Below are 10,741 nucleotides of genomic sequence, written 5' to 3' on the forward strand. Positions count from 1 at the left end.
GAGAGAGTTCGGGGGAGTCTCCCTGCTGATGTGTGCTCAGCATTAGTGTTGAAGAAGAAGAAGTTAAAAGATCTTCAGGTGGTAGAGTTGGTGTCTGTAGGGGGGAGATGAAGTGAGAGGGTGTGGTTGGTGAAGAGGTTGATCTGAACACCGGAGAACAAGAGGTTTCCTGGGTTAGACTTGAGGGCGTGAGGTCCCACCTTTCCACACAATTGTGTCTGGAGTGCTGCTGCTGCTGCACGCGCTCCAGCGATGCATGTTGGTGATCCAGCGCTCGCTGAGGGCAGGAGGGCTGTGCACGCCTGCGTGCTGGTCAGAGAGCGATGACTGGTGGCTGTTGGTGGAGTTGATGTGCTGCCACATGTGAGGGTGCAGCTGCTGCAGCGTCACCGAGTTCCGCTCGGGGTGAGTGTTGGTGCCTGAGCTGCGTTTCAGGTCCACGCGGGTCCAGGACGGGTCCCGCTTGTGCGACGGCCCCGTCGCCATCACCACATCCATGGAGCTCTTAGAGAGGGAGAAAATGGGCGCCTGGTCATCGCCATCCTCCGGTCCCAGAAACTTGGCTTCACTGGAGTAAGAGGCCGACTGACTGACTGAACTACAGACGGGCTGGTAGCTGTCAGACACGGGACGTCCGGGCCTCGCCATGGCAACAGCACCAACCTGTAAAGAAGACACAGATTTGATTTTTATCCTTAAACCTTTTAATTACAACTTTTTATTTTATTTTTCAACTAAACTAAACCTAATTCTAACCTGAACCTTAAAACCAAGACCGAACCATCAAATAAGCCTTTGAAGAAGTGAGGATCGGTTAAAATCCTCACCCTGAAGGTCTAAAACTCAACCTGGTCCTCACAAAGATAGATATACAAGTCTAAACACACAAAGACTCCTGAAGACAGACACTCCCAGATTACCCTAATGGGATTACACAATCCAGATTAATTGATTATTGAGACAAAATGTAGATTGATTGAGACAGCTTAAGTGAGCATTTGGCCTTCAGTTAACAGAAGACAAAGAAAGGCAGGGGCAGTGAGAATGAATGGTCGAGATTGTAACAAATTACAATTAACTCATTTAATTAACTTTTCGACCACTGCTATGCCTTTTATAATGTGTATGTACTGAAAGAATAAACAGCCAGTTAACGCGCAGATATGACCGCGCAATAAAAGTGCCAATAAGAGAGAAAAACAACGCCTTACCTTTTGCGATCACACCTTGTGTCCTGTTTTGCCCCCTCTGTCCTGGCAGAGAGAAGGTAGCGCTAAATGGCGTCTCTCCTTCCTCCCCTCATTCCTCCCACTCTTCCTCCCTCACTTCTTAAGACAATCTGTCTTGTTTCCAGCCGCCCTCCGATCCTCGGACACTGCTGTGACTCGTCTTCAGCTTGATAGAGAGGGCCATCACAGGATTAGCTGTCATCCCATTAGCTGCCGTCCAATCTCTGAACAGTCTGAGTATGTGTGTGTGTGTGTGTGTGTGGCGACAAGCTAATGAGCATTTTGATTCTGAGCTAAGCTCAGGTCAGAGGTCAGAGCAGCCACGTTGCATGTATATTATTTAGTTTCATGTTTCACATTTCATGGCAATCCATCCAACAGTTTGCTAAAGAGAGTGCACGAAATGTTAACCCCGTGGTGGTGCTTGAGGAAAAGTCAAAGAATCACCAAAGTCAGTAGGATTCATCCTCTTGGTGTCATGGATATTTGATATTTCAGTTCATTTAGGAGAAATCTAAAGATACAAAAAGACAAAGTAGTAAAAGAATCACCTAAATGTGTATTTTAAATGTTTTCTTCCCAACAGTCAAACAAGTTTTTTGCTGGTAGTTTCTCCCCTTAAAGCGAGAGCAGCCGCCAGATAACAGCATGACACGGTGAGAATCATCCAGCTGTGTCGTTCTCTCTCTGCTCTCCAGGGTCACATCACCTCACAGCTAAACAGGTCGACAACAAGAGACACACACACGTTAGTAACTAATGCTAAAAAGTAGCTTCAGACTGAGGAATAATCATGGCAGGTAAGTGGTAAACTGCATTAGATCCAGTGTATTTGACAGATGCCTGGACTTAATTTCCCTGTTAACGTGTTCGTTTGTTCAGACCAGGTGTTACTGCTTGCCGTTGGTGTGTCCGTGGGTCTCCTGCTGCTCGGTCTGATTGTGTATTATCTGTGGAGGAGGAAGCGGAGGAAGAAGGGTCGTAGTCAATACGAGGAGCTGATCTCTACAGTGCCTTCAGCACCGGCATGCTCTGCTCCGGTGATGCCGGTGTCCCAGGGCTCCTTGGCCACGTTAGTACCACGAAATAAACATGCACACAGTCCTACATATTATCGAGTTTTATATGAAACAGTACAAACGTTATACTTTCCCAGCTAGCCAACATACATATTTTTGAAGCACTTATTTGCCTTTTTGATCATTCGATAGTTTACAGAAATGAAAAGAAAGATGAACAGTAATAATAACAATAATAGACCTTACAGTCTAAGTGCAAATACTTGAAGCCAATAATGTAGTGATTTAAGGACAGGTGTAATGTGCTCTTTAAGGCACACAATCTGTTCAAGCACAAACAGGATTGAAACAATGAAAAAACATCCTTTGCTACACGTTGATGCTGCTAAGCAAAGCAAAAAAGTGACCCTCTCAGTGAAGAACGGCATCCTTTACGTGGAAGCATCACAGATTTTGGGACCTGTGGTCTTGATTTAAGTTGATATAAAATGCTGCAGAAGCCACAATTAATAACATCTCTATGTGTGTGTGTGTGTGTGTGTGTTTATGTGTGAAAGGCCCCGTGAGATCCCTTTCACCTTGCCTCCTCGCTTCACGACACAAAACCATGGTGACGTGAAAAATGAAGAGGAGGAGGAGATGAAGATGGAGGCCCACAGGGACATACTAGCTCATCGTGGGTCACTCTCAGTAGGGAGTAGGTCATCACTGCCTTTATATGACAGCATATTAAGATGGGTTTAGTCCTTTAAATTAAAGTCATTGGCAAACCTAAATTCATGGATAACTCTGGTGCTACCTCATGTGGTTTACTTCCTATGTTGTTGTTAGGATGGTACCCAGTGGGGACGGTGCTGGCCGGTCTCTACGCTGTTCCTCCTCTCAACGAGGTGGTGGCACCTCCACCCGGCATGGCCACTCGTCTCTGCTTCTCTGTGGAGTACCGACACAGCAGCGAGCAGTTCATGGTCTCCCTGCTCCGCCTCGGCAACCTCCCTCCCCGTTTTCACGGCAACGTGACGCTGGTGGAGCTGCGGCGTCTCCCTGATGACCGGCGGCCCCGCCAGGCCAAGGCCCGGGGCACGGGGCCCGACCCGGAGTTCAACGACTGCTTTGTGTTCCAGGCGAGGACACACGGAAGAATGAATGCAACCGTAGCGACAGAAGAAGCATTCGTATCTCACACGCTTCCTGCGTGTTTCCCTCTACACAGGTGTCAGGCGTGTGCGTGCCTCAGAGCACCCTGAGCGTGTGTGTGCTGAGTGTGGAGCAAGACGGCAAACGCCACGCGGTGGGCAGGGTGCTGTTTCCTCTGGAGGGGGAGCTCGGTCAGGCTGGCAGGGTGCTCTGGAGGGACCTGGAGACAGAGGACGACACGCAGGTACCAGTGGTGCAATGTAATGAAGTACTTTCACTTAAGGAGCCTACTGTGCTTGAGTACACATTTAAAGTGCTTGCACTAAACTTGAATATTTCCATTTCATGCAACTTTACACTTCTACTCCATTACATATTTCTGACTGTTTTACTGACTGTTCACCATGTTTCTCCAAATTTGGTGATTTTTTTGACATTCAATGTTTGTGATGAACTGAAGAAGGAAGTTCCTTTATGTGTTCAGAAAATTCTTTACTTCTTTAGTAAATTCACTTTTTAAAAATCCTGTTTGATCAGCTGATAAATGCATCATCACAAAGCTGAAAAGAACAAAATTTGACTATTTAGAGACCCGTGATTCTCACAGGACAGTGACGCTACAAACATGTGATGACACATAACATACATAAACATACAACACGATGCATTGCTCTAGTCTCGATCAAACTTCCCAGCAGTAAATGAAGGAGTTCAAATGTGCATGACCTACAGCAGTAAAACAAATGTTTCCATTTTGCCAAGCGCCAGAGTATTTTGTTGTATTCATACTTTTACTGAAGTAAAGGATCTGAATACTTCCTCCACCACTGACAGGTACACACAGGAACGCACAGGATGTCTGCATGTGTGCAAAACTTTAAATAGTTTCATCATCTCTGATCTGTCTCAGTGTTCAGAGCTGGGTGATGTGCAGATTTCTCTCAGCTACAGTCCATCTGTGCAGCGCCTCTCTGTGGTCGTTTTGAGGGCTCGAGGCCTACAGCTGCTCACGGATGCAGGTAAGTGTTTCAGGTTCAAAGCTTGTTGACATGTGTCCATGTATGCACTGGTCATCGGACGTCTTCACAGGTTCGAATATATGAAAACAAATCGATTTAAATCTCAGCTGAGTCGCTGGGGTAGTAACTTTGCATCTGTACGTTTCCCCCAGGTGTGTGTGTCCAGGTGAGCTTACAGATACACACTCAGGTGGTGAAGATGAAGCGCAGCTGCGTGGCGAAGAGTCAAAACAACCCCTATTTCCACCACAGGGCGACCTTTAAACTGCGCCCGCAGCACCTGGACGAGGCCTGTCTGAGATTTGAGCTGCAGCAGCCAAACGTCGTCCGCTCAGGTGAAACTTAATGTGCTTGCTATATATCTGATGTCCTGCGACGTAAACTTCAGTGTTAAATCAGCTGTGTATTCACCGTCTGTGTTGTTCTCCCAGAGCCTCCGGCCCTGCTGGGAGTGCTGGTGTTGGGCCCCTTCATGTACGCCAGGGGCCAACAGCTGCAGCACTGGATGGACATGGTCAACACGCCACAGGAGCCGGTTGAACTGTGGCACGGACTGGGCAGAGCCACTTAAACACATCTGCTCCTTGTAGGGGCAGAAAGCAGATTGGAAGCAACTTTAATATCTTATCAACTGGAGAAGATTTTACATGTTTTTTTTGTTTTTTTTAAACAAGCTCAATTTTGCAACCACCAATTAAATATTTTGCATCTTAAAATTGAAAGATAATTCATATTTTACACATTTGTAACATTTCACAGTATCATTTATTTAAATATGCAAACAAGATTTAATGTGAATAATAAAGTGACAGAGTGAAATCACATCTTTTTGGTTTATAATTTAGAAACTGAAGAACAACTACATCAAAAGTTATCTGTTTGTGAATTAAGTGTCAATAAAAATATGATTTATACAGCAAAACTATGAATGTAGATTGGGGAGGAAACTAGGAACGTCCACTGTGGAAAACATAAATACAACTTGGTCATAAGAAGACAAATATGGACAGTAAAAGCATGGTTTAATTTGACAAGTACCAGTATATTGCATAGTTAAAGCAGTTGACAGAATTAAAACACTGTTTACATTAATGCATCAACAATATTATTCCAATATATATAAAGTTACTTTTTAGAAGCAAAAAATGAGGAAAAGTACTTCCTAATGTTGTCCATTAGGTAGCGCCCTCTACTTTTATGTCATCGAGCGCAGCCGCAGTTTAAACCAGCGAGTGTTGAAGCGGAAGTGAAAGAAAAGTCAACATCACGGACGTGGAGGTGATTTAAATTTGTATCGGTGCTTTACATCGGGATTTTAACACCATGAAGATAAACGAGAACACTTTACTGGAGGGAGACAAAGCCGTGTTGGTTCCTTACAATGCAGAGCACGTGCCCAGGTAATACCAACGCGTGAGACGCACGAGAGCGTCTCCGTCTGTTATCTTTATTCATTCATTCAGTTTGCTCATTTCTGTTGCTCTTCTGCTGATGTTTTCTTGTTCGCAGTGTTTGCCCTCATGTTTAAATATGATGATTTGGCTCCTTAATAACAGCTTCTTTCTATTTTTACACATTTTATTTTAACAAATTAAATACAGCAATAACTCCAGTACTGTACTTAAGTACAAGTTTAGGTACTTGAACTTTACATGACCAGTACCAATGAATGCTGCTACTCCACTACATTTATCTGACAACTTTAGTTGTTACCTTTCAGATTTAGATGATTAAAACTAAATATAAATCAACTAATAAATTATGATGTATTATTATAGGTTAAAGTGCATGCTTAATTTATTATAATCCAGTAATAATGTATAAATTATTCTTGTGTGGGCCATTCTGCAGAATGACACTTTTGGTAAATTATGTGTCTGTATTTGGATGCTAATACTTTTGGACTTTACCCTAAGTAAGATTTTTAAATACAGGACTTGTAACAGAGTATTTTACTTCAGTAAAAGATCAGAGTTTGTCTTCCACCACTGGATTCATGTCATACAAGTCAGCCACGTTTATTAAAAATAATAAAGACTGCGCAGACTGTTTATCTGACGTCTGGATATTAGTCACATCTAAATCGTGAATGAAGTCTATCTTTTTGAAAGCATTTAACCTGGTCTCAGTTTTTGTCTTGATTACATCAAAGACCTCATCATGTCTGTGTCTGTGTCTGTTTCAGGTATCACGAGTGGATGAAGTCTCCTGAGCTGCAGCAGCTGACCGCTTCAGAGCCGCTGACCCTGGAGCAGGAGTACGACATGCAGAGGAGCTGGAGGGAAGATAATGACAGTACGCGTTCATCTTCCTGCAATGTGCACACAGAAAATAACCCTTCTGGTCCTTATAAAGAGCCGACATGTCTTAACAAACATCCTTTTGCCCCTAACTTTTAACCGGAGGTCGTAGACATGTAAAATATTTCGACATTTACGTCAAGAAAAGCTGTTTCGTTATTATGATCAGTCTTGAATCTGTCTTTCCAGAGTGCACGTTCATCATCCTGGACAAGCAGCGGTGGGCAGACAGCAGTGTAGAAGAGGAGCAGTGCATGGTGGGAGATGTCAACATCTTCCTGACTGACCCCACAGACCCAACACTGGCTGAGCTGGAGATCATGATAGCAGGTGACGCTCGACGCGTTATCCAAACGCAAAAGCTTTATAAAACATCTGCAATCAACCTGTGCTTTGATTTTCACACATGAACCATTCATCTCACTGTTGCTTGTTCTGATCAGAGCCCAGTCACAGAGGCAAAGGCATCGGGAACGAGGTGACACGCATGATGATGAGCTACGGTGAGCATCTTATACAATCTGTTTGTTGTTTCAAACCTCTTGAATTCTCTTTCAAGTGGCTCTTGTGTTGTGCTCGTTGTCAGCTGTTTTCCTAGTCGGAAAAATAGCAACTAAAAACACATACTGCACCGACTCCCGCCCGAATTATCAGAATTTTCAGAATTTTCAGCAAGCCAAAATTTGTAATTCCCTACATTTCATTCATGTTGCACTTCAGAGTTCAGCTAGCTCTGTGGAGCAGATTGTGAATGAAAGTTGGTGAGTGATGGTGATCTTGTCTTCCAACAGGGGTCACCAAACTTGGGGTCAAAAATTTAGAGGCGAAAATTGGGCTGAACAACCAGGTCAGCATCGCCATGTTCAAGAAACTCCACTTCCAGGAGGTAATACGATCACATGATCTCACGACCCCAGAATATGAACGTTTTCCGAGTATAAACCGTCGTCCTCGTGTCGGTTACAGGTGTCGGTGAGTGAGGTGTTCAAAGAGGTGACCCTCGGGATGACGGTGGACGAGTCCGTTCGTTCGAGGCTGCTGGAGGACACGGCCGACATGAAGGAGAGAGACTACAGGCAGACGTGCAGCAACAGACGGGAACAAGTTCCACAGTGAAGTGCCGAGCTGCACTAAAGACCTCCAGCTGTGACGGAGATCTGAGCTGAGAACCAGTGTGTGCTTTAAACCTTTCAGACATTTACACACATCTGCAGAGGCGGGAAGTCGATTTAATCAAGTTCAATTTGGAGGTTCTGGTTCTTTATGTAAGTATTTTAATTTTGGGTTATAATCTACTTTTCCACTGCTACATTTCAGAGGGAAATACTGTCAGGTGTTGTCGTGTTGAAACAGGAAAGGATCTTCTCCCAGAGTTGAAAGTTTATCATTGTTTACTGCATTGAGGTTTCCCTTAATTGAAACTAAGGCTAACCCAAACCATATAAACTACCCCTGCTCCATATACTGTTGGTCATATATTGTTGATTGCCGGTTCAGATCTTACTATCAACATGAGATACATATCTAATTTGTAAGTGTATTTCCTCTTGTTTTTTCCTTTTATCTTTCCTTTTGCTGTCTTTTTTAGTCCTCTGATCGGGGGACATGACACTTTGCATGACACTTTGCTCTTCTTTTTTTTCTTTTGAGACGTCGGCACATTTTACTGATGATACTTGAGTAAAAATTCTGACTGTTAAACTTCTACTTGTGGAGTATTTTTCTGTTTCAGCATTACAACTTTATCGCAATACAGATTAAACAAACAAGGTGTTAATTAGTGAGCTTTAGAAGTGCTGGTAGGTGTATTTAGTTACTTTTGAATGAATATATTTTAGTTCCTAGGGTGTTAATTCTATTTGGATTGGCATCCAATTGAATCCTCATCAATTGAAAACACAAAACCTCATAATTAAGTTTGAGTAAACCGTTTTAAGATACTTAAATCACATCGTCCACAGGAGCGTGTTTTATATGAGCATGACATGTAAAACAGAACTGTGAAGTGAATGAACATATAAAGGTTAAAGGCAAGTTTGTGCCTCTTTACATTTGGTTAAATGTAACTATTTCTTTTTTCTTTTTGGTAGTGAACTCCAAACAGTTACAGAAGAGACCAAACCATTTATCTTAGTATGCTTGTTAAGGAGTTGACGATGTTGACTAAAACATTTAAAGTGCACAATATGTAGGAAAGAGTAACATTTCCATTTTGTGGTGCACAATGACTGCGGCGTAATCGGAGTGAAACATTTGTGATATGTCTCATGTTCCTCCTAATTGCCACATTAGTCTGCTGCATTTCTCATCATTTTCTCCTTCGATACCGGAAGGATAGTAATTGAGATCAAATGCCCACTGCATAATTGAACAGCTTTCATATCGCACCACATGACCCCAAATGTATTTGCATGTAATTCTAACTTCTTATCTCCTCTCAAACCTCTGTGTGCTATTTCCTCCTATTACAGTCAAGTAATTCAGTGTGCTTTGTAGCACAAAGGCAGTAAAACTGCCTGTGCAAAAGCACAGTGACTATAATCCTGCAGGCTGATTCAGCATTCCAAGTATTGTTCTTCTAATCTTTATTCTTCTTTTTAATTAATTTGTTTTAGTTTCATTTAATTTTTTTTGGTCAATTCAATGTCATTTTTAAGTTGGTTAAATTACATTTTTGAAGTTGGTTCAATAGATTTTCAATTTCAGTTTCAATTTAAATGTTTTAATGTTGTGTAATTCTTTAAGTTGGTTCAATTTAATGTTTTAAGTTGGTTCAATTAACTTTTTAAAGTTGGTTCAATTTACATTTTTTTATGTAAGTGTAATTTTTGACGTTGGTTCAATTACATTTTTTAAAGTGATTCATGCTATATATGACCTTTTATCGCTTTTTTCGACATGCTATGCTATGACTGTTTTATCGCTTTTTTCTATGACCTTTAGAGAGGTCTTTCTTAAGACCAAGGTCAGCACCTGCAGGATAAGAGTTTACAAATTTCCCTTTGACGTTCAGAGCTACAAACATTTAAGTCCATCATACTCTCTGGTGAGCCCTTAACCTGTTGTGTTCAAAGATTTATGAATTCCTATGTGTTGTTTGTGTTCTTATGTCTGTTTGAGTTTGAATGTGTGTGCTTTAATGACTTGTACAGTTTTACAGAAGGACAATCTGTTTGTTTTGTTTTTTACATCAATGAATGGCTGAGAGGTTTGTATTTATTTATTGTACATTGTTTGCATCTTGTAATAAATATTGATATGTTCTTGATCACTTTGTTTTGTCTATTTGACTTCTCTGTTGAGAAGATAACAGACTTTTGTGGGTTTTGAGGCACTGGTGGCCATTCAATGTCTTTTATGAATGCTTTGTAAAGCATATATAGTCCTTACTTTAGATGAGGTGACACAAAATGTTTACCTAACTAGTAACTACCTGAATTAATCATGAATTACAGTGTTAATACACATGTATAAAGCATATATTATCATAGTGCATATCTAAATCAATATAAATATATATAAATGCATGAATAATGTACATCTAAATAAGTTCATAATTTGCTAACACTTGATAAAGGATGTTATTAATCATCTACACCTCCTTAATAATTGGTTTGTATATATATAAATATATATATAAATACAAACACAAAGGGTTGGCCTTAAATTTGCCCGTCCCTCTTCCAATAAAAGGAGTGGTTATTATTACTGCATTAAACATTTCCAGACAACACAGAGGACATGGAGGCTCATCAACTGAGCAGATCTCTCACAGTCATGATGCTTGCAGGTTTCTTCTTTCTGCTCCTCTTCACAGGTAAGATGTAACATTTCTGTGTGATGTATGCAGGAGGGATATATCTTTTGCTACCCCATTACACTTTGATACAGAATAAAAAAAAAGACTAAAAATAATAATACTATAAGCGATATTTATTTCCTAAAGCTTTTCAGTGTGGTACTTTCAGTTAGCTCCACCAACAAAATCCCACTCCGCTCCATTGTTTTAGGGTAGAAGCAAACATGTCAGAGACTGA

The 10,741-nt window shown here is 41.5% G+C and overlaps 2 protein-coding genes across 2 annotated transcripts; both read left to right on the forward strand.

Annotated features, from left to right (window-relative positions):
- Positions 1-2,022: 2,022 nt before the first annotated feature.
- Positions 2,023-4,975, forward strand: syt15 (synaptotagmin XV; the record flags this gene model as incomplete). Its single annotated transcript, XM_079292696.1, has 8 exons — positions 2,023-2,029; positions 2,112-2,301; positions 2,806-2,945; positions 3,080-3,372; positions 3,462-3,629; positions 4,296-4,404; positions 4,557-4,739; positions 4,836-4,975. 8 exons carry the CDS (start codon positions 2,023-2,025, stop codon positions 4,973-4,975), a joined length of 1,230 nt encoding a protein of 409 aa, XP_079148822.1.
- Positions 4,976-5,668: 693 nt separating this feature from the next.
- nat9 (N-acetyltransferase 9) lies at positions 5,669-9,832 on the forward strand. The gene is made up of 6 exons (XM_079293779.1): positions 5,669-5,804; positions 6,590-6,699; positions 6,894-7,034; positions 7,148-7,207; positions 7,496-7,590; positions 7,671-9,832. Exons 1-6 carry the CDS (start codon positions 5,728-5,730, stop codon positions 7,818-7,820), a joined length of 633 nt encoding a protein of 210 aa, XP_079149905.1. The 5' UTR covers positions 5,669-5,727; the 3' UTR covers positions 7,821-9,832.
- The last annotated feature ends 909 nt before the right edge of the window (positions 9,833-10,741 follow it).

The sequence above is a fragment of the Melanostigma gelatinosum genome (assembly GCF_949748355.1).
Source record: "Melanostigma gelatinosum genome assembly, chromosome: 21".
Classification (NCBI taxonomy): Eukaryota; Metazoa; Chordata; class Actinopteri; order Perciformes; family Zoarcidae; genus Melanostigma; species Melanostigma gelatinosum.